The following is a 21,858-nucleotide window of genomic DNA, read 5'->3' on the forward strand; positions in this document are numbered from 1 at the left end:
TGAACAGAAGGAGAAATTCCAGAGCTGCTCCTGAACATCACTCTCGCCTCCCTTCAAGGCTGGGGTTAAGCGCAGATGGGAAGTGACCCTCAGTGTGATTTTGGAGCCCTCTGATCCTGTTCCCTCTTCCCCCCGAGTAAGCAGCTCTCACCCGGGGGCAATTTCCCCAGACTGTGATCATGGCTTCAGGAGATACCTGGGAGGTGCACAGGGGAGCACACGGAGGGCAGTGTCAGTGCAGCTGGAGCGGGGATGGAGTGGGGATAGGACAGGGAATGGAGTGGGGATGGGTCAAGGAAGGAGTGGGGATGGAGTGGGGAATGGAGCCGAGGATGGAGCGGGGAATAACCCTGGGGATGAGGCAGGGATGGAGCTGGAGCAGGGATGGAGCGGGGATGGAGTGGGGAATGGAGCCGGGGATGGAGCTGGAGCAGGGATGGAGCGGGGATGGAGTGGGGAATGGAGCCGGGGATGGAGAGGGGATGGGAGCAAGGATGGGAGCGAGGATGGAGCGGGGATGAGGCAGGAGATGAAAGGGGGATGGAGCCGGGGGTGGAGCCGAGGATGGAGCAAGGATGGAGCCGGGCATGGAGCAGGGAATGGAGCTGGGGATCAACCCGGGGATGGAGCGGGGATGGACCTGGGATGGAGATTAAGCGGAGATGGGGCGGGGATGAGGCAGGAGATGAAACAGGGATGGAGCCGGGGATGGAGCGGGGATGGGTCAAGGATGGAGCGGGGATGAAGCGGGGATTGAGCCAGGAGTGGAGCAGGAATGCAGCAGGGGATGGAGCCGAGGATGGAGCGGGGATGGAGCCGGGGATGGAGCCGGGGATGCAGCGGGGATGGAGCCGGGGATGCAGCGGGGATGGAGCCAGGAGTGGAGCGGGAATGCAGCAGGGGATGGAGCCGAGGATGGAGCCGGGGATGGAGCGGGGGATGGAGCCGAGGATGGAGCGGGGATGGAGCGGGGATGGAGCCGGGGATGGAGCCGGGGATGCAGCGGGGATGGAGCCAGGAGTGGAGCGGGAATGGAGCGGGGGATGGAGCAGGGGATGGAGCCGGGGATGGAGCGAGGGATGGAGCCGGGGATGGAGCGGGGATGGAGCCGAGGATGGAGCCGGGGATGGAGCCGGGGATGCAGCGGGGATGGAGCCGAGGATGGAGCCGGGGATGGAGCGGGGATGGAGCCGGGGATGGAGCGGGGATGGAGCCGAGGATGGAGCCGGGGATGGAGCGGGGGATGGAGCCGGGGATGGAGCCGGGGATGGAGCCGGGGATGGAGCTGGGGATGGAGCGGGGATGGAGCAGGGACAGAGCGGGATGAGGCGGGGATGGATCCAGGGACAGGACGCGGATGCAGCGGGGATGGAGATGCAGCAGCAGCTCCGCCCGCAGCCGCCGCCCCCGGCGCTGTCCCGCCCCCGGAGCCGGCGCTGCTGTGCCGGGCGGGCAGCGGCTCCCGGCCGCCCCATGGACGGGATCGCTGCCCTGCGGCTCCTGCTGCTGCTGCTGCTGCTGCTGCTGCTGGCCGCGCTCGGCCGCTCCGAGGAGCGAAGCCCCGCCGCGAACAGGTCGGTACCCGGAGCGCAGGCTTTTTCCAATTCTGTCCTTCGTGCAGAACGCCAGGACGTGGCTCTGCTTTCCCTTCAAGGTTTGAAAACACCGCGGGCTATTGCAGGGTGTTATTGTTTTTTATTAAAAAATATATTTTATTATAAATAAACATATATTATAAATTTTTATATGTATAATTTTCTATATTATAAATTTATATATATTATAAATTTTTCTATATTATAAATTTTTCTATGTTATAAATTTATATATATTATAAATTTTTATATATTATAAATTTTTATATATTATAAATTTTTATATATTATAATTTTACATATATTATAAATTTATATATATAAATTAATACAATATATTGCATTAAAATATTATTTATTTTGAAGCAGGCGGTGCATTGGAGATGTAACTTTGAAAGAATTTTGTGAACGTTGTTTAAAATCGGGTGCTTTCTGTGAATCCGTCCTGGGTTTAATTTGTGCTTTATTGACTCCCACGCTGATTTTAGGGAGTTATAAATAGCACAACAGCAAGGGTGTGAAAACTACTCCAAGAAACTCAGGCACGGAAACATTCTGCTTGCGTGGAATATCTGAAGTGTGAATACAATATTGCAAGTACTTAAAAAATTACTGGAGGTTTGGGTTTATTATTGGTGGTGCTGTTTCACCCTCTGGTGAAACACAGTGAGCCCAGACCACAGCAGGGGGAAGAGGGGACTTTGTGGAGCCAAGCACTGGGGAAAGTGAAAACAGCCTGAGCTGTGTGAGCTGAGTGATGCCCAAAGGCACCAGAAACAGAGACAAAACCACAGAGCAAACGTGCGGGTGAGGGTCGCAGCTGCCAGTAAAATCTGTGCATTTGAGGCAAGAGGGACGTGTGGTGATTTGCCTAAGCTTGTATTAAGAGATCTGGTAGCCAGTTACTGATAAATGCTACAATATGTTTTCATTAAACAGCTTACTTGCTGCTCTCCTCTGCCAGCTCTCTGATTTCTTACTGCTCTTCTTAGATAATTTCACTTCTTTGTCTTTCAGTCAGACCAAAATCTGACAGATAACAAGCAGTGGAGCATTTCCTGAACTGTATTGCAATAAATATTAACAGATGAAGTCATGATCTTGATGCCAGTGAATCAAATGGGAATTTTGCCTCCTTGGGAGTGGGACTGTGCCTGCACAGTGTAATTTTGCTGGAAGTTTTCTGAGCTCAGTTTCTCTTTTTGTGTTAAAAATGGAAGCTTGAGTATCACCTTGCTCTGATCCAGACCTTGTTGGACATCCCTTAAGTTGCAAATCAGCACCAGTAATCAGTGCTTTGTAAAACATTTATGGAAATCTGTTTCCCTGTGTTAAATCACACATTAAAAAACCAGAGGAGTTGTGGGTTTCTAGATATTTCTCATTGATAGAACTTACACAGAGGCATTTAAAAGTCAGTGATGTTTTTTGTCAGGATGTTTCTTAGAAGGAGCCAGCTCTTTCCTTGAATCTGGTCTCTCCAAACTTACACATTTATGGCATTAATAACTTCACTGCAATTCCTTATGTTGAGTGTCCCTAGGACCATTGCCCCCAGGTGCTCCTCACCTCTCACAATTTTATTTTCGGCGCATTTGAGAGGTTCACATGCGATTTTCCTAAACTGGCTGTAACCAGTTCAGCAGCCAGTGAGGAATTCTGCCGCTGGAGATTGCCAGTCTTAGGGAGACGACCCTGAACTAATGGAAACACGGGAAATTTTAAATTTCTGTAATTTCAAATACAGAATGTTTCTGTAGGTGCAGAGTGCATTTCCCCATCTGGTGCAGTTTATCAGAGCAGTGATATGAGGAGTAGGAGTGTGGACAGGGCATGAAGATTGCCTGTGGCCTCCACACTCAGTCCTGAGTGCCAGGATTAGCCGTGTGGTTATTTGAGTGCAGAAAATGCTGTTTAGTCCTCAAGACCTGCAGTGTTTATCAACTTCTGCACACAAACAAGCCCGACTTGGTTATCTTCAGTAGATGGATAATGTCATCTGATAAGAGGAAATTTACACTTCTTTGTACTTATAATCCCATTTAATTGGGTTTTGCATAGTGATTAGTCATTCCAGTGCTTTGGATTAGGGCTAATCCAATTTCATGTGGGTTCCTAACATGCTTGGTGTGGTAAACTCAAGGTACAACACACGTGCCTGGGTGCACCTGGGAGAGCTGTTTACCAATGGGCAAGGGGGAAATGTGGCCCATCAAAACATGCTCCACTTGTGATCAAGTGAATCTGAAATTTCATACTAAGAGAGGCTGGTAAAAGGGTCTATAACTCAAAGTGCTTCAAATTATCTGCTGTGGAGAACGCTCTAGTGCTGGCTAGTTTATTTTCTCTTACGCATGTAATTACCATTTTTATAATCAAAAGGGAATACATTATTTTTTAGCATGTAGTTGTTTTCCCTTTTCTCACTTTCAATACTTTTATTCCCACGGGGGCATGCTCCAGCTGAGCCCCACAGGGCTCTGCTGCCTGTGGATTCCCCAGCTGGCCTTTTTGGGTGGAAAAGCTGCTGTTTTGGCACCCCACCGTGCCTGCCCCAAAACCAGGGTGGGATTGTCCCTGTGTGCCAGCCTGGCTGTGCCCTGGGGAGTGATGGAGTTCCCTTCCTGCTGGCCCTGCTTGCCTCCTGCAGGATGAGAGCAGGCAGCCAGCGCTGCTCATTAACAGGGTAATTAGCAGGAGGGCCTGGCTGGAGGCATCTCCCTCTCTGTGTCTGGAACGAACGGGGCTGTCAGGAAAATCCACCCACAAGCAGCAGAGGTTTATGTCCAGAAAGGAGGCAGAGGAGTCCTTTGACTTTATTCCAATAAGGGAGAGGCCATGGGCCATTCCCCTGGGGTCTCTCCCATTTTTGGAGGATGCAGCCTCCTTTTTATCCCAATTTCCCAGCCACATTTCCCTTCTCTCTTTCCCCATCTCTGAGGCACTTGAGAGGTTCAGACTTCCCAAAACACCTGATCTCAAAGATTTCCCTCTAATGTATAACCCTCCCTTTACATTTTTAATTCTCATGGAATTTAGGGGTTTTTCTTCCCCATTGTTTCTTTCATCTTTCAATGTCTAATTTCATTTCTCAGCAAACCTAAAGTTTATTAGTAAAAGCAAATCTCTTTTTCCATTCACCAATCAGTGGAATCCTTCCCATTGTTTCTTTCCTCTCCCAGTGCTGGTTTTATCCACCAGCAGACCCACAGCTTGTCTGGAAAGACAAATCCTCCATTCCTCTCAGTGCTGAGTGTGTTCATGGGTCTGTGGTGGCTCCTGGGTCACCCTCTGCTCTGCATTCCCCATGAAAACATGAATATTTCACCAGCTGTGCACATTCATCTCTGTTTGAGTGCCTTCATGCTGAAAGCAGAGATGTGACATCTCTCCCACGGTGGCTGTGGAGGAGCCAGGATTCATTTTTCTTAATGGACAGTCACAAAAAACAGAATTAACCTTTCCTCCTCCATTAACAGCATAGAAACCTGTCAGGGAATAGAAGGAATTGCACAGTTTTACACCATTCTTCTTCCAACACCAACGTTTTAGTCCAGGTGGTGATTTCCAAGCTGGAGTAAATGGCTATGAGTGCTTAATTATGCATATATGCAAATAGTGTTTAATTATGGAGAGGAGCTAAAAGTATAACTAAGCATAACTATATATATATATATATCTGCAACTAAGTACAGCTAAAGTCAGTATAACTAAATAATGTGCATTCATATTGTTTTGGTGTGCCCTAATTTTTTAGGCATCACCATGAAAAAAAAATGCTCCCCCAAATTACCTTTTTCAGCCTGATCTGTCACGAAGAAATACTGGAAAAGTTGAAAAAAAGCTACATCAAATTGCAGGGCCCACGTTCCTAACTGTAAAGCAGCCTGAGAGAGGGTTCTGTGTAAGCAAGAAAACAGGTTTTGGTCCATTGTAGCCACATCTTCTGTTACCTGCGTGTCAAAATCTGAATATTTCTACCCATCTCTGTTTGCTGTTGGCACGAAAACATGACTATCTGAAGACCCCAGGCCAGCACTAACCCTGCCACCCAAAAAGCAGCAGAAGAAGAAGAAGCAAAAAGCAGAAAATGCTTCTTGAAGCCACTGGGGTTTCAGAGCAGCAGCCGAGGACAAAGTCAGCCTCTCCATATGTAAATAACATAACCACATAAAAATTATTATGTAAAAAACACTGCCAGATAAAAGTTCAGCTGTCCAAATAATTGGACACAGTTGAACTTTTCTGAGTGTAAGATCTTTATAAAAAGTTCTTTCAGGGTGGGCAAGCAGGGTGGGCTCCAGGCTGTGCCATTCATCTGCCCTTGAGGATGCTGTGATGGGGATTGGGTTGGGATCCCTCCTCCTGTGTGTGCCGGGGGGGGGCTTTTCCTCCTGAGAAGCTGAGAAGCCTCAGGAACAAAATGTAACCAATGGTTATCTGCTGCTGTGGAATGCAACAGGTGCATCTGGGATTGGGCTCATGTGGTTGTTTCTAATTAATGGCCAATCACAGCCCAGCTGGCTCAGACAGAGAGCCAAGCCACAAACCTTTGTTATCACTCTTTGCTATTCTATTCTTAGCTCAGCCTTCTGATGAAATCCTTTCTTCTATTCTTTCAGTACAGTTTTAATGTAATATATATCATAAAATAATAAATCAGCCTTCTGAAGCATGGAGTCAGATCCTCGTCTCTTCCCTCACCCTGGGACCCCTGTGAACAGGGTTGCAGCTGGAAAAGTGGGAATTCTGATGATGGAAGCCTTGGGGAAGGGGACAGAGCCATCACAGGAGCAAATCCATCCACTGAGGGGGGATGCAGTGCCAAGGAAGGTGCTGGAATGTGGAAAGTATCCATGGACTCATGGGGAGGATTCGGGTCCTGAGGGAGTCCTGGTGTCTTGGGCTCTGATCTTTAGGTGTTTGTTGGAGTTTGTGAATCCACTGGGCTGAGTCTCTGGCTGGGGAAAGCTGATTTATCCCTGGCTGGGGGTCTCTGCACAAACCACAGACAGGACAGGGCTGCTGGGAACGTGCCTGGAGCTGTTTGATTTCCCAGCATCACTCCCATTCCATGGCTGTGGCAATGGGAAGATGCCACCAGCTCACATCCCAGGCAGCAGACACACAACTCAATGTCACAACTCACTCCAGGAGTTTTTGCCCAATCCCACAAAGCAAAAGCACATTGACAGTGTTTATATCTGTACAGTAACTATTCTATATTGACAGTAGTTCTGTCCAATCACTATAAGCACAGGTACCTGTGGTTAAACAGTGCTTGCTTATTTCAAATACAATACCTGCTTGTGAGCCTTAAAGCACAATGCACAGAGCTCCATTATTAAGCTTTAACTTCCCAATATCTTGCTAGATAAACTTTCTGTAGCTTAGGGAGTTATTCTAGACAAGCATTAATACACAGACCATTGTTCTATTTGTCCTTGCTTTTCTACTTTTTACATAATTTTTCTGCTGCCCAATCTCATGGCTGCTGCTCAGCTCCAATCACAGTTCTGCTGTCTCTGGGGCCTGCCTTTTGCAGCTTTCCCAAACCCCTCTGATTTTGTGGATTCCCACACTGATTGTGCTGACACCAGCTGAAGACTTATGCCTCAGAAGAAAATAAAATGCTGTAAAATTCACGAGCCTGGTGGCTGTCACTTGAGATGTGCCTCACCTGAGCCCAGCCTTGCAGTGACTCCCATGGGATTTGTAATTGCCTGGAACTGTGAGAGCCGAAATGAGGGATGTGGGGCTGCAGGGGCTCTCCAAAATGTAGTTTGTTCCATCCAAGAGGTTACAGCAGCCCAGGGTCATGGGGACAGAGCTGTGCCCACAGCTGTCAGCTCCAGCTGCAGGCAGGCCTGGAGACCCTTTGGTTTTGGTCACAGTGCATTATAGACTTTTCTTTTGGTCACAATGCATTCTAGACTTTTCTTTGCTGAGCATCTTCATACAGCAGAACCAATCTGTACCTTAACTATTATCTACAGCCCATCATAACTACTGTAATTACCATATTCATGTCACTATTCTCCAGTCACTAACAGTCAGTACATCACAGTTTAAGCCAGAAGTTGTTTTTCAGTTTTCTTGCAGTGGAAAATTCTGAGACCTTTTTTCTGCTTGCCCCATTTGCTGCCTTGTTTGCCTGTGCTCTCTTTGTGCTTGGTAAAAACATCTTCTTGTTTGGGGTGGGTTTATCCTTTGCTCTAAGCCATAAAACCCCTTCTAACTCACACACCCTTTGCCTTCTTGGTTATCCAGTGAGACTGGCTCAGCAATTCTTTTCTTCTATATCAAAACTTGCTTCCATCTCTATTCCTGCATCAGACTCTACATTTAAAAGTCTTTCTGCCATGCATACACACATCTGTGAGACTTTCCTGTCAAACTTTCATCCTTCCCAACACACCCCAAAACTGACATCCCATGGGATGAGATGGCACTGTTAGGTCAGACATGACACACACATGTGATCAAGGTCTAAGAAGAAAAAAGTTTTTTATTTAGCGTGTTCTCCAGCTTATATACTCTTAATAAAGCATCGTGTTAAGTCATTAACTACATCACAATAACTGATTATATTCATTGGTGCAAAGCAATTAATGTCAGTATAAGAGGCAAAAAATACAGAAATTTAATAAGATAATACAAAATAATACAAAAATAAATACAGAAATTTAATACAGAAATTTAATAACATATATACATCTGCTCATGCACGTAGTCTAGCTTACAAAAATTCTGACGTATCTTTTCTAATCTGTTTCCATGCTGACGGCCTTGTCTTCTTCCTTGCTATGGATACACTGGAAAATCATCAATTGTTATTTCTTCTATTCACTCAGCTTTGCCCAGCCCCTCCATTATGGGACAGCGTGGTAAGGACATGGGCTGCTCCAGCTGAATGATCCCTGAAAATGAGACAGTTTTAGCCAGGACACAGCAGCTTTGGGATATTTTGCCCTGTTCCTGTGGCCTCCACCAGCCAAGGACCTGAGCTGCCTTTGGAATGTCCTGAGGAGTGAAGCAGCCGCAGATTTCCCCACTAAACTTTGCTGCAGACTTTGCATTCAGGTGCTGCACAATAAATATTTTTTCTCTTCTCTCCTAGTTCACATGAGTTTTCAGATCAAGATTCTCTCCAGAGAGTTGGTAAGGCTTTTGGTGGGCTGAATCCCTGGATGCTGCTTCTGTTATTGTGCCTGTAGAAGATTTAATTTCATTCCCAGATGTTGAAGACTCTTCTGTCACATGTTTTGTTAAAGCATAACCCTCTTTAAAAACACCCTTAAAAAGGATCTTCCTGTTAAAATAACAATTCACTGTCCAACTCTGAGATGCAGTGAGAATGTGGAAGGAAAAATCATTCACCTTTTTTTTAAACCAAGTTTTTAAAACAGAGTGAAGTGCTTGAAGGAGGGGCTGTGAGAGTGCCCATGAAATGATCTGTGCTTGTGAAACTTCACCCTCCTGGCAAGGAGGGGTTGGGATGTCAGGACATTTGTCACAGCTCCCTGTCTCTGGCAGTGCAGGGAGACAGTTCCCAGCACAGTTATCACACTTTTGCCAGGCTGTTCAGCACATACCCTTTGATGAATTTGCTGCATGGAGGAAAAAAAAAAAAAAGCAGCTTTTAATGTGTTTGAGATGAATAAACACAGATTTAGACTGATTCCTGTAATTTTGGGGCACTGGAGTTCCTCCCAGTGAGGGTGACGAGGTCTCCAATGAAAACAAGAGGAACTTTGGTGAACAAGAAAGGCAAATTAGAAAATACATGTAGCGAAGGCAGAATTTGCTGCCAGTCAAGCATTTTCCAAGGCAAAAGCAGTAATTCTGACATACGTATTTTGTGCAGAGATAATTATTATTTGCATAGGAACATGCAAAATTTCATAGATGTGTGTTTTTATAAATGTGTTTATGAATATGTGTTTATAATATGCTAATAATGAAGTAACACTCCTCCTTCTGCAGGTCAGCATTACAATGGTCGTGTGAAACCAAAGTTTAATGTCAATCAGGAGACAATTGCACAGGTAATGCCTGGAGGGCTGGATCTGTGAAGTCTTTTCACAGCACATTTAGGTCTTCCAATTTAACTACAATGTTGAATTAAATTTGATTTACTTTGTTTACAAGAAACAGCAGCCAAGAAAACCCTGTAAAACAGTGTGGTACAATTCTGCCTCACCACTTGTACCAATATTCTCTGCTTTTCTGAGGACTGCAATGACAGCACAGGTGCTGTTGCTGGTGCTGGCTGGCCATGGTTTTGGGACAAAATCCTTATATCCACGTTCTGCACAATGGGATTTCACCAGTCTTGTTCTCATTTCAGCTGGTCCAGAAGGAAGAGCAGGAGCAAAACTTCATATTTTTAGTGGGAGCTTTTTACCTGAGACCAGGCTGTAGGTCTTGTCAAAACCTGAGCATTAAAGGCTTCCTTACCAAAAATGATGCTTTCCAATGTCGGGAACACATTGAATAAATCTCTCTCATGTGGACTTCTGAGGAGACAGCCCTGCCATTTATATGAATACGCTCACACCCGCTCAGCACATTTCCTGACCATCATCTTGCTTTGCTTTCAGCTTGTTGCTGTCAGTGCTTGTTAGTTTTAATCCTAAAACATCCCTGTGCCATATGTAAGGTCCAGTATCAAAAGGGATCTTTCAGGGTTCGAGCTGAGAGTTATGATTTGCTGACCTGAACAGCACACACACGCACACACACAAAAAAAAAAAAATCTTTCTTTAAGCCAAGACAAAACCTTGGGGCTTAACTGTGTCCCTTCTGGAGCCTGGTGAGATGCTGTTTATGACTGGGACTCAGGAAACCTTTCCTGTTTTAGTGTGAGCTTGCAATCATATGACATGGTAAAAACACACAATATGTGTGTTATCTTATTTGGATAGGACAGAGGTGGTCACTGGAAATCTGAGGGTGAAATTTGAGAATGGCATTTAATTTTTTTAGTTCTTCCTGAGCCCTAAGTCAAACTGTCTTGCCTGACAGCCAAATTGTCTTTTTGAAAATTGAAATTTGGCTATGAAATTAGGCACACAAGGGATGGCAGTTTCCTGGTGTGTGCAGAGGACACGGAAGCTGCAGTCCCTGGGTTTTAGTCCTGATTTTGTAAAGGCAGGGGTCCCTACCTGATCCATCCCATTCTGCAGCAGGTATTTCCCTGATTCGAAGCCATGGTGAGCCAAGCTGCCTGCAGGTAGGTTAAATACACAAATTTCTCTCACATGTACAGCTGCCCAGTGTGCTTCCAGCATGGTGGGCTGCGTCCTTGGCAGAACCTGAGTCCTTTCCAGTGGGCTGAAGCAATTTTTAGAAGTGCTGTAGAGAATCTGCAGCTGAGGGGGCACCTTCTGTGCTGGGGCTGGGTGCTCTGTGAGGTGCCATCCCCATGGTGGGAAGGGGAAACAGCCAGGAATGCCCCTGCTTGCTCAGACCAGGGCTGGCTCACGAGTTCTGGTGACTCCTGAAACCATGCTGTGAAAAACGCCAATCACTTGTTTTTAAAATTTTAAAAGTTTAATGGTAATAAAATTGTTTTAAAAATAGCAGTATGATTAGAGTAATAATATTTTGGACAATTAGAATTTAGGACAATACGAGATAATTAAAACAAAGAGTTACAGATGGTCTGGGTACCTTTTTCTGGGCAAAATAAGCCCGAGAAAGGACCCATATTAACAGAGAATTAACCCTTAAAAGCAACAGCCTGTTGCATATTCATACACTTCATCCATGATGCATCAATTCCATTCAAACACAGGATTCTGTCTGGGCAGTGTCAGCTGCTTCCTCTGAATCCTGACAGCTCTTCAGGGCTGAGCAAGGCAGGAAGAAGTTCATTTGTTCTGATAATGGAGCAATAAATTCCCTTTCTCTGAAAGATTCAGGTGTCCTGTGGCTGCTATCTCAGTGCCAGTCCTTTCTTTTAAAAAAGTATCTTACACAGCACAGTTTCTATTTTGACATTTTGTTGTAACCTAAAACTATATTTAACACACTACTTAAGGGCATGAATACAGCATTACTTTCAAACATAACACATACAATATTCATTTTAGTATTGGCCAAAAGCCAATCACAAAACAGGCACTTTTCACGCACATCTTCTGACAGAAATCTCTTGTGTGGCCCCTCAGGCTGTCAGCTACAACTCGAGCAGGGGGGGACAGTGGCAAGGAGCACACTGGAGCCACCCTGGGCTCCCCCACAGCCACTGCAGCCCCCTGAACGTCACCATCAACGGCACCCCCTGCATCCTGTTCTGGGCCAGGAGGATCCTGATCAGGATGGAGAACCACACCCAGCTGGATTTGACAGACAGGACCTTTGGAGCCCATGCCACCGTGGATGTTGGGGACTCAAACTGCAGCGAGGACAGCGCCATGTAAGGGGAATTCTGCTCTGCTGGGGGAGCTGGGGGCAGGCAGCCACTCTGGGGAGTGAATATGGGAGTGGAGCCTTAAGGTTTTAGCTGTTTTATTTGTCAAATCCTGTGCTGCTTTAAGGTATAACTCTAAGCTCCATACAGAATGTTGGTTGCTGTCTTCATGTTTTGGTCAGACAACACAATTCCTCTGAAACTGAAGTGTGACGGTGTTCACAGGGGTCCCAGGATGAGGGAAGAGACGAGGATCTGACTCCATGTTTCAGAAGGCTTGGTTTATTATTTTATTATATACATTACATTAAAACTGTACTAAAAGAATAGAAGAAAGGATTTCATCAGAAGGCTGGCTAAGAATAGAATCAGAAAGAATGATAACAAAGGCTTGTGGCTCGGCTCTCTGCCCAAGCCAGCTGACTGTGATTGGCCATTAATTAGAAACAACCAACATGGGCCAATCCCAGATGCACCTGTTGTATTCCACAGCAGCAGATAATCATTGGTTACATTTCATTTCTGAGGCCTCTCGGCTTCTCAGGAGGAAAAATCCTAAGGAAGGGATTTTTCCATAAAAGATGTCTGCGACACTCAAGGACACCTGTCTTGGTGTGAACAGACAGGAGTCTGCTAAGGAAGGCAGGAGCCTCCCCTGAAATGGAAAATGTAAACCCCCTCCCCTTGAATTACTGTAAATTTAAATTAAGGGGCTCTCAGGCAAAGATATGGGAGCAGGAAATAACAGATCTTTAATAGGGAAAAAAAAAGGATAAAATAAACAATGCAGTGAACTAAACCAACAGTGCCAGAGTCAGAACCCAGCCTGACACCCTGTGGGTCAGGCTGTTGGCACAGTCCCATTGGAATTGTGGCTCAGCCCTCCTGCAGTGTCAGGGGTGGCTCTGCTGGAGCAAGGGGGATCTGTAGAGAAGGATGTGTTCTGCCTCTGAAGATCCAGGGGAAGGAGAGGCAGCTGCTGTTCCTCTGGGCAATCCAGTGCAGAAGCCGTGCTGGTGTCTCCAAACCCCTGGATTATATCTGGGTAGCAATGCTTGGCTCCTCCCTCTGGGCTCACATCTCCCAGTGGGATGCTGCAGTTCTTATCAGCCATGCAGGGACATTCCATAGCTGTTATCAGCAGGTGTCCCCAGTTGTGGAAGAGATAAGGAAAGGAAAGCTGGCCAGTGAACAGAAGACAGCTGCCACACAGATGGCAAACAGAACACAATTTGCTTGGCTATCCAGGACAACACCCTACAGCCTCAGGCCCTGAAAGTATAAACAAAAGTGAATTGTTGGGGAGCAAACTGGGGCTAAATGGCTTCATTACCTGAAGCTGGAATTGGAGGATTAACCCCTGAAATGCAAATGGACCAGATTTATAATTGTGTGAAAAACTCGTGTCCATTGTCCATTGTCCATTTTGGGTATAGCCTCTGGGAGGCTTCTGACTGTCCAAAATGCACCTTTGGAAGGCCTTTAATAAATACCCACTTTATTCTTTTGATCTTATCCAGCTCCTGTTCTAGGCAGCCACTCCAAGGCATCAAGAGGCCCAGGTTTTTCTGATGATGTCCTGCCACTGTGGGTTGTGTAGTTTAAGCCCAGCCTGCTGTGGACACTCAATACTCACTTTTTGCAGTGCTGTGGCCCCTCCATGAGCAGCCAGCTCTGCTCTCAGTGCCCATGGGGCTGAAGTTGTTGGTCTGTTTCATCTCCAGCTGTTTTACACAGCTGCTTGTGGGGATGGAGAGGGGATCCTGTGCTGAATGTGGGGCTTAGGTGCTGTGCATCACTAATTTTCCCTTCAAGGGGTGTGTGCCAGTGATGAGTTTTTGGGAGTACCTAAACACAGGGGCAGACAGAATGAAGGCTATTAAAAGTAGTTCTATTTATTGAAGGGGCTTCATGTACATTTTGGGCAGACAAAACCCTCCCTCAGGGGCTACACCCAAAAAGGGAAAACAGGTCACAGTTTTCACACTTTTATAAGTTTGGTCCATTTGCATATTGGGGGTTAATCTATTACAACTATACAATTAATAACAATTACAACTTCAGGTAATGAAATAATTTACCCCAAGTTTGCCCACCCAACTCCCTTTTGTTTGCATTTCTGGCCCTGGGGCAGTGAGGTGTCCTTGGTTGCCAGGCCTGGAGAGGAATTGTTGTGTCTGCCCAAAATGGGGCAGCAGCAGCTGACACTGAATGTGGAGTTTGGAGTTACCCACTAAAGAACTGCAGGATCACAATGTATGAAAAATATAAAAGTTAAATCCTAAGGGATCGCCAGCTGTGCTGCACAGGGTTCTTTTTCAATTTCACTTTTAACTTTCTGGTAACCTCTTTGTCCATGGTTACCAAAAATGTCTGTGCACCTTGTGCTGTACCGTCACAAAGTAGGTGTTGCCTCTTTGTGATTTTACAGCACAAGGTGCACAGACATTTTAGTGAGGTTACCAGAAAGCTAAAAGAGAAATTGAGAAAGAACCCAGCATCACAATATTCAACAAGGCAGTTTGAATATTACATTGTCAGCATGTGAACTTATCCAGCACTCTTTTGACAGGCAGAGGTAGAGAATGGAATAAATTCATGTTAAAGATGAAAAAAATGATAACAAACATTCCTCCCTCTCTTCTGGCCTACAATTTGAAAATAATCTTAGTCTGATTAGTAAGTATTTTAACAGAAATAAACAGAGTTTATTTTCTAACAGAAAATAAACTAAGGGAAAATTAAGGGTTTCAAAACACAGGGAATGGTATCAGATATAATAATCCAAGCTGCATTTCTGTTTTATTTTTACTTGAATAGCACATTTACCTGTATGTAATCCTCAACTGTCTCTGACTTAGATTTGTAATAAAGAAAGGGATGGTCTGGATTCAGTGTCCTGTCTTAGGGAGCCAGTGTTACCCAAGAAGTCTAGATCACCTAGGAACTTGTGGGGCTAGCTGTTTTTTGCTTTGGATGGTTTTTGTTTGTTTGTTTGTTTGTTTTTAAATATTTTGTTGGGTTTTTGTTTGTTTCGTTTTATTTTTGTTTTCTCAATTAATCTTCAGCTTTAATTTTGGAGGCCTTTCAGAACCTGCATGCTCTCACTGTGTTTTCTTTCTGCCTTACTTGAACAATGAGAATCTCCATGCAGGTTTTAAGAGGCAAAATATTACCTTTAAGCAAGAAGAATCTATTCAGCCTAATAATGTATTGCATTAATTAACCTGGGAGGGCCTTTCACTTTATTGAACTTCAGGTGCCCAAGGCAGTGCAGAGCTGCCTCACAGCCAGGGCATTTGTGAGGAAGGAATGTGGAAATCTAAGCTGTCACCTCTGCTTTCTTTCATGCTCTGATATTTAAAAAGAGGGGGACAAGGTGTCTGTTTGCACTTTCTAATGACAGGCAGGGGTGATGCTTGACTGAGATGTGGTGGCTGGAAGAGGAGATCCACAGAGCCTAATTGTCAGCTAGGGTGGGAAGCAGTGGGATTGAGTTTTGTTGGAAGTTAAACACGGATTTCTATTCTTTCTGCGTGGTCTGGGCCTCATTCCAATCAGCAGGTGAATGAGTATATTTCATTAGAGGAAGATTTAATCCTTACAGTTTTTTTCCCCACTGACTTTAAGGGTAGACTGAGCACAAAATTTAATGTATAACTGAGCTTAATCTTTTGTGGTGCTTTTTTCTCTGAAGGTCTCTGAATTTTTTTTTCCTAGCCTGATGTTACTTGCTTTTTGACCTAGGCTTTCCCTGAAGTTTGGTGACATTGGGAATCTGAAGGGACTTGTTATCAGGTAAGTTTATATAATAAAATCCTTACCAGATAATAACATAACACAAATACATTGTTATGCAGTTGTGTGGGGAATTAAAGAGAATTTGTTTAAGCAAAAATAATGTGAGATAAACTCTTGCATAACTGAAACACCTGCATTCAGCATGTCTGTCACCTGACTTGTTTTATTAAGGCATTTTTTTTCCCTATACTGAGTTTTCTACTTGTGGAAAAGTTTGGGTCATCTCTTTTGTGTAGAATCTTCCTGCGTCTGAGATTTTAGCTAAAATGGTCTGGGCATCAGACTGTGACCCACTTTTACGTTGGCTTCTTGTTGACAGAACAGCATTTCTTGAGAAGTGACTTTCCATATACACCGGGTGGGAGGGGTACAATACCAGTTTTGCATTGATATTTTTCCAAGTAATGAGGCAAAATCCCCTCATATTCTTCTTGCTCTGTGGGAGAAACCAAACTCCTTCTGCTGCCACAGGGAACAGCCTCAAACCACAGAATCCCAGGGTATTTGGGGCTGGAACCTGGGGTATTTGGGGGTATTTAGGGCTGGAACCCAGGGTATTTGGGGCTGGAACCCAGGGTATTTGGGAGTATTTGGGGGTATTTAGGGGTATTTGGGGGTATTTGGGGGTATTTGGGGCTGAAGAGACCTCTGGAGATGATCTGGTGCAATTCCTGTCTCCAGACAGGGTCCCCTGGAACAGTGGCACAGAAGCTGGGGCTGGGATGTCTCCAGACACTCCAGGCCCTCCCTGGGCAGCTGTTCCAGGGCTCTGCCACCCTCTGTGGAAAGCTGTCCCTCCCTTCTCCAAGGAAGGAGCAAGACCTCACATAATTCTGATCATTCCAATACAAACCGGTCACGCCAATGACTCTGACGGAGTCGCTCGCTGCGCGAATTTAACGCGGTTAAATCTGACTGATTTTCTCCCTCCTCCCTGCTCCAACACGGCCTCCCCAGGCTCCTGTTGACCACCAGCTACTACCAGCTGTCGGTGCAGAGCTGGTTCAGCCTGCAGAGGCTGCAGCTGCTGTACAACCACTCGGTGCAGGCGACCTTCAACGCCTCGGGGATCCGCGCGCCCGCCGCCCACTCCTTCCGCTGCCAGCGCGTCAGCAGCCTGCAGAGACACGATGCTCTGCTGGTGCCCAGCTCCGAGCGCGACCTCTCCCACCTCTGGGAGGTCACCTTCATCGACTTCCAGGTGATGCCATTGTCTTGGTTTGGAAAGACAGGAGTCTGCTAAGGAAGGCAGGAGCCCCCCCTGAAATGGAGAATGTGAACCCTCCCCACCCCCCTGAGCTGCTATAAATTTTAAATTAAGGGGCTCTCAGGCAAAAATATGGAAGCAGGAAATAACAGTTCTTTAATAGGGAAAAAAAAAAGGATTAAATGAACAATGCAGTGAACTAAACCAACACTACCAGAGTCAGAACCCAGCCTGACACCCTGTGGGTCAGGCTGTTGGCACAGTCCCATTGGAATCGTGGCTCAGCCCTCCTGCAGTGTCAGGGGTGGCTCTGCTGGAGCAAGGGGGATCTGTAGAGAAGGATGTGTTCTGCCTCTGAAGATCCAGTGGAAGAAGAGGCAGCTGCTGTTCCTCTGGGCAATCCAGTGCAGAAGCCGTGCTGGTGTCTCCAAACCTCTGGATTATATCTGGGTAGCAATGCTTGGCTCCTCCCTCTGGGCTCACATCTCCCAATGGGATGCTGTAGTTCTTATCAGCCATGCAGGGACATTCCATGGCTGTTATCAGCAATGTCCCCTCCCGAGGGAGGTGTGAATGTGGTCACTCAAAGAGAGAGATAAGGCAAACTGCCCACTTGACAAAGGTAATCTGCCATTCAGATGGGAATGGAAAACATCTTGCATTGCAATCTTCAACAGCCACGGATTTCAGACAGGTGGATCCCATGGATGGGTTGAGGGGAGGTTTTGGCTTTCTTGGGAAAGGCCATCACCTTCCATGCGCAGTTTACACATTTGTGCCTCACCTTGTGATGTTTTTTTGGGCTACCTAAAAACAGAGGCCAAACAAAATTAAGAAAATAAAAAGTGGTTATATTTATTGAAAGGGCTTCAGATACATTTTGGGCAGGCAAAACCCTCCCTCAGGGGCTACACCTGAAAATGGACCCTGTGGCCTCCATTTGTGTCCCCACAGCCTCTGGACACAGGCCCGGCTCAGCTCCAGGCCCGGCCTGACAGGCCTGTGTCAGACCCACAAAATATTTTGACCTTTTATGCCTTTTTGGGGCTGCCTAAAAACAGAGGCCAGACAGAATTTATAGAATAAAAAGCTGCTATGTTTATTGAAGGGCCTTCAGTTACATTTTGGGCAGACAAAGCTCCCTCAGGGGCTACACCCGAAAATGGACCGCGGGTCAAAGGTTTTCACACTTTTATGTTTGGTCTGTTTGCATATTGGGCTAATCTAACAATTCCAACTTCAGCTAATTAAGTAATTTACCCCCAGTTTGCTGCCCCTAACTCCCTTTTGTTTGCATTTCTGGCCCTGGGGCAGTGAGGTGTCCTTGGTTGCCAGGCCTGGGGAGGAATTGTTGTGTCTGCCCAAAATGGGGCAGCAGCAGCTGACACTGAATGTGGAGTTTAGAGTTACACACTAAAGAACTGCAGGACCTCAAATACATGGAAGTTATAAAAGCTAAAATCCCAAGGCATCACACGGAGCACAAAATAGAAACTAAGACTTTTCCTGTCCAAGGAAATTAAAGGCTGTTTTTTGTAGTCTTTCTGCTTGTGTTCCCTCTAGTGGTGAGTGAATTTGATTTCTTGTCATTACATCATTTTGAGCTGAGCTCTCACACTCAGCACCAATATCAGCACCAGACAAACAGACATGGGATTCATCTCACTTCACTTTTGTTGCCTAGGAATTTTAACCTTCTGCCCTGATTATAGTCACCCCGGCCTGCCTCTAAAGCCACTGGATAATTCCCCTGACCCATCTTAAGCCCTTATTTTAGGATGAGATTATTAATCTTCTGAAAGTGCCAATTCTTCTGCGTGTGACAAGGAGGGAGCCTAGGATGGCAGGACTAGAGTGCCTTGCATTTAGATACCTGAGTCAGGGGGCATGAGGAGCTGAAAAAGGAATGGAAAAACCTTTTGTCACTGTGTGAAAAATGTCCATGGACTGATTTAGTGGAGCAGAGTGCTAAAATCATATTAGAACTGAAGCCAGGAATAAAACCTGTTGGTGTTTTCCATAACTGGTGCAGCTTTCTGTAGTTTCTGTAGTTTTGCTGCCACATGCCACCCATGTGGAACTGGTGAGAAAAATCTTGTCCTAGGGCAGGCACTTGAGAATATTTCCTGGTTGGTCACGTTGGAGTTTGTGCAGTCTGAAGCAAAAACTCTGGGGACTCTCAGCCAGTGATGCTGGAGGTGCACAGTTAACATGAAAGGTACCATGCCTGCAATTAAATATTGCTGAGGCACCAAGAGTGAGTCTTGGTGGAAAGTTCTGTTTGAAACACAGCTGAAAATCCTTTTGGCAGCAGAGTGCAGGGGATTAGAAGAGCTAAGAGTTTCAGGAGACTGACCTGGATAAACTCTGAGCATTAGCTCCAGCTATCAGTGGGAGACACAAATTTGTGCAGGTCTCAAGTCAGAAATTCTCACTGCCATCAGGAGCAAATTAATGAAACACAAATGAATGAAACACCAGTACCTTATTTAACATGACCCCTTTTGTCCTCCCTGTAGATTCAAGGTTTTAACATCCAAGAAGGACATTTTGCCTATGCCAGGGACTGTGCATCCTTCTTCTCCCCAGCAATCCTGATGGGCTTGGTGATGTCCCTGATTCTGCTGCTGGTCCTGGCCTATGCTCTGCACATGCTCATCCACCTGAAATCCCTGGACAGGCACTACGAGTGCAAAGCTCCTCCTGCCTATTTTGCACAGATGAAGGACAGTGACATGGGAGATGAGAAGGAGCCCCTGAGAAACAGTGGAAATGACTCCTATGAACTCAGGAACCAGCAGTTTGGTAAAATCTATATTTAGCAGTGTCTCGGTGAAACAAGAGGTGTTTTCTTCTGCTGGCACTGTTGTATGTAGTCTGTGCAGATTTTTTTACCAGCCGATGAGAGGAAAAGTAGGTAACAGATTGTTTTAGCCCGTTATTCACTGGTAATCATCTTGAAGATGCCTTGGGAATGAAGGTGAGAACAAAAAAATTCCATTGTGAGTTAGAGATATTCGTGTTGTGGGACTTTATTCCTGTAGCAAAAAGCCAAAATAGAGGCATAGCTCTTCATCCAGCTTACCAAGTCTCGAAGAGAGAATCTGTAATGGACACTTTGAAATTAAATAAAGGTTAAAAAAAAAAAAAAACAAACCAAACTCTTTGCTTATTCTTTCAGAAGGCAAAATTTTCCCTCATTTTATATTTTGCTGTGTCCTGACAAACCAGCACCAGTTTCTTTCTCAGGATGTGTTTTCATTTTATTTCCCAAGTCACATCCACTCCTTTTTGCCCCCATAAACTCATTTGCCCACTCTGGAATCTTCAGGGCCACTTAAGGTGTGTTTTTATCCACTGCACAGATTAAATGGTGGCTGCAGGGCAGCAGCATCCTGATGCTTTCCTGTGTCTAAGCTGGAGGTTTATCCCAAGATCTGATGGGAAAACACCAGACATCTGCTCACAGAGGCTTACCCCATGGCTCAGCTCTGTGCCAGGAGATGGATTAGGAGCATTATGTGCTGTAATTCCTGGTAAATTTATTTTCTACCAAATCCCATCAGTCTCCCTAGGGACTTCTACTTGAATGGAGAATTCCAGATGGAAAATAGACAAATTTAATAAATAAATATAAATAAACAAATATAAAACAAACATAAATAAACAAATATAAATAAACAGAGAGGTGGAAGGTGCCAGCCAGCAGTGCAGAGGATACTGTGCTATGATTTTCACTGCTGCTTCTGAGAGTTTAGTATACTGCCATCTCACTCATCCTTTCTTCTGTTAGGGGCAAAGTTTGGGAACTCCAAATTAGCCATAATTTGGCCCTGATTTCTTGCAAGTAAGAACACAGCAATGTTCTTATCACTGTAATGCTTTTATGTTACAAATAATGGGAACTACAGCATAATAGAAAATCAATCAAAGCCAGATTTGCAAGCAAATGGCTTTTATAATTTTAGATTACAGAAATAATTGGTTGTTTGAAGCCTTTGCAAATGGTGCTGCAGTGGTCTTTAAACACCTTGAGAGATGTCCACATGTATTCTGTTTATTAGTACAGGGGACACACAGACTAGTTGTGGAGTCCTCAGAGATTACTTCATCTAGGAAGGCACTTCAGAGGGAAAAAAAATATATATCTTTGACACATAACCAGGTGTAATAGACAAGCTTTTGAGGACTTGCCAAGGCTGCCTGTGGCCAGCTGCTGCCAAACTTTTATCTTTTCCATGAAGGGAGCAAGCAAAAGCAGGAATGTCTGAGTGGGGCTGGCAGGAGAAGGTGAGAATTCAACCCTGCCCAGGTTGGTTCCCTGTGAAAAACCCCAATCACTTGTTTTTAAAATTTTAAAAGTTTAATAGTAAAAGAATGGTTATACAAATAGTAAAACAATTAGAGTAATAATGATTTGGACAATTTGGATTAGGACAATATGAGACAATAGAAACAAAGAGTTAGGGATGGTTTGGGTACCTTTTCTGGGCAAAATAAGCCCAAAAAAGGCCCCACGTTAACAGAGTATGAACCCTTAAAAACAACAGTCTGTTGCACATTCATACACCTCATCCATGGTGCATAAATTCCATTCAAACACAGGATTCTGTCTGGGCAGTGTCAACTGCTTCTTCTGAATCCCAACAGGTCTTTGGGGTTGAGAAGTTCATTTCTCCTGATAATGGAGCAATAAATTCTTTTTCTCTGAAAGATCCAGGTGTTCTGTGGCTGCTATCTCACTGTGAGTCCTTTCCTTAGGAAAAAATTATCCTAAATAGCATAGTTTCTATTTTAACCTTATCTTATAACCTACAACTATATTAAACACACTGCTT

General features: G+C 45.2%; 2 protein-coding genes across 3 annotated transcripts; one reads left to right on the forward strand and one right to left on the reverse strand.

Moving 5' to 3' along the window:
- Positions 1-185: 185 nt before the first annotated feature.
- On the reverse strand, positions 186-1,475 carry LOC136569413 (tetra-peptide repeat homeobox protein 1-like). Its single transcript, XM_066569805.1, has one exon. It carries the CDS (start codon positions 1,473-1,475, stop codon positions 186-188), a length of 1,290 nt encoding a protein of 429 aa, XP_066425902.1.
- LOC136569003 (V-type proton ATPase subunit S1-like protein) lies at positions 1,438-20,161 on the forward strand. 2 transcript variants are annotated; one of them, XM_066569269.1, is made up of 7 exons: positions 1,438-1,574; positions 8,716-8,756; positions 9,582-9,643; positions 11,771-12,018; positions 15,760-15,810; positions 16,771-17,014; positions 19,540-20,161. In XM_066569269.1, the coding sequence occupies exons 1-7, from the start codon at positions 1,474-1,476 to the stop codon at positions 19,840-19,842; spliced, it is 1,050 nt and encodes a 349-aa protein (XP_066425366.1). In that variant the 5' UTR covers positions 1,438-1,473; the 3' UTR covers positions 19,843-20,161. The 2 variants fall into 2 exon arrangements, with proteins under 2 accessions (XP_066425366.1, XP_066425365.1); XM_066569268.1 differs by lacking the exon at positions 1,438-1,574 and adding an exon at positions 8,286-8,482.
- The last annotated feature ends 1,697 nt before the right edge of the window (positions 20,162-21,858 follow it).

This window comes from Molothrus aeneus, chromosome Z (assembly GCF_037042795.1).
Source record: "Molothrus aeneus isolate 106 chromosome Z, BPBGC_Maene_1.0, whole genome shotgun sequence".
Classification (NCBI taxonomy): Eukaryota; Metazoa; Chordata; class Aves; order Passeriformes; family Icteridae; genus Molothrus; species Molothrus aeneus.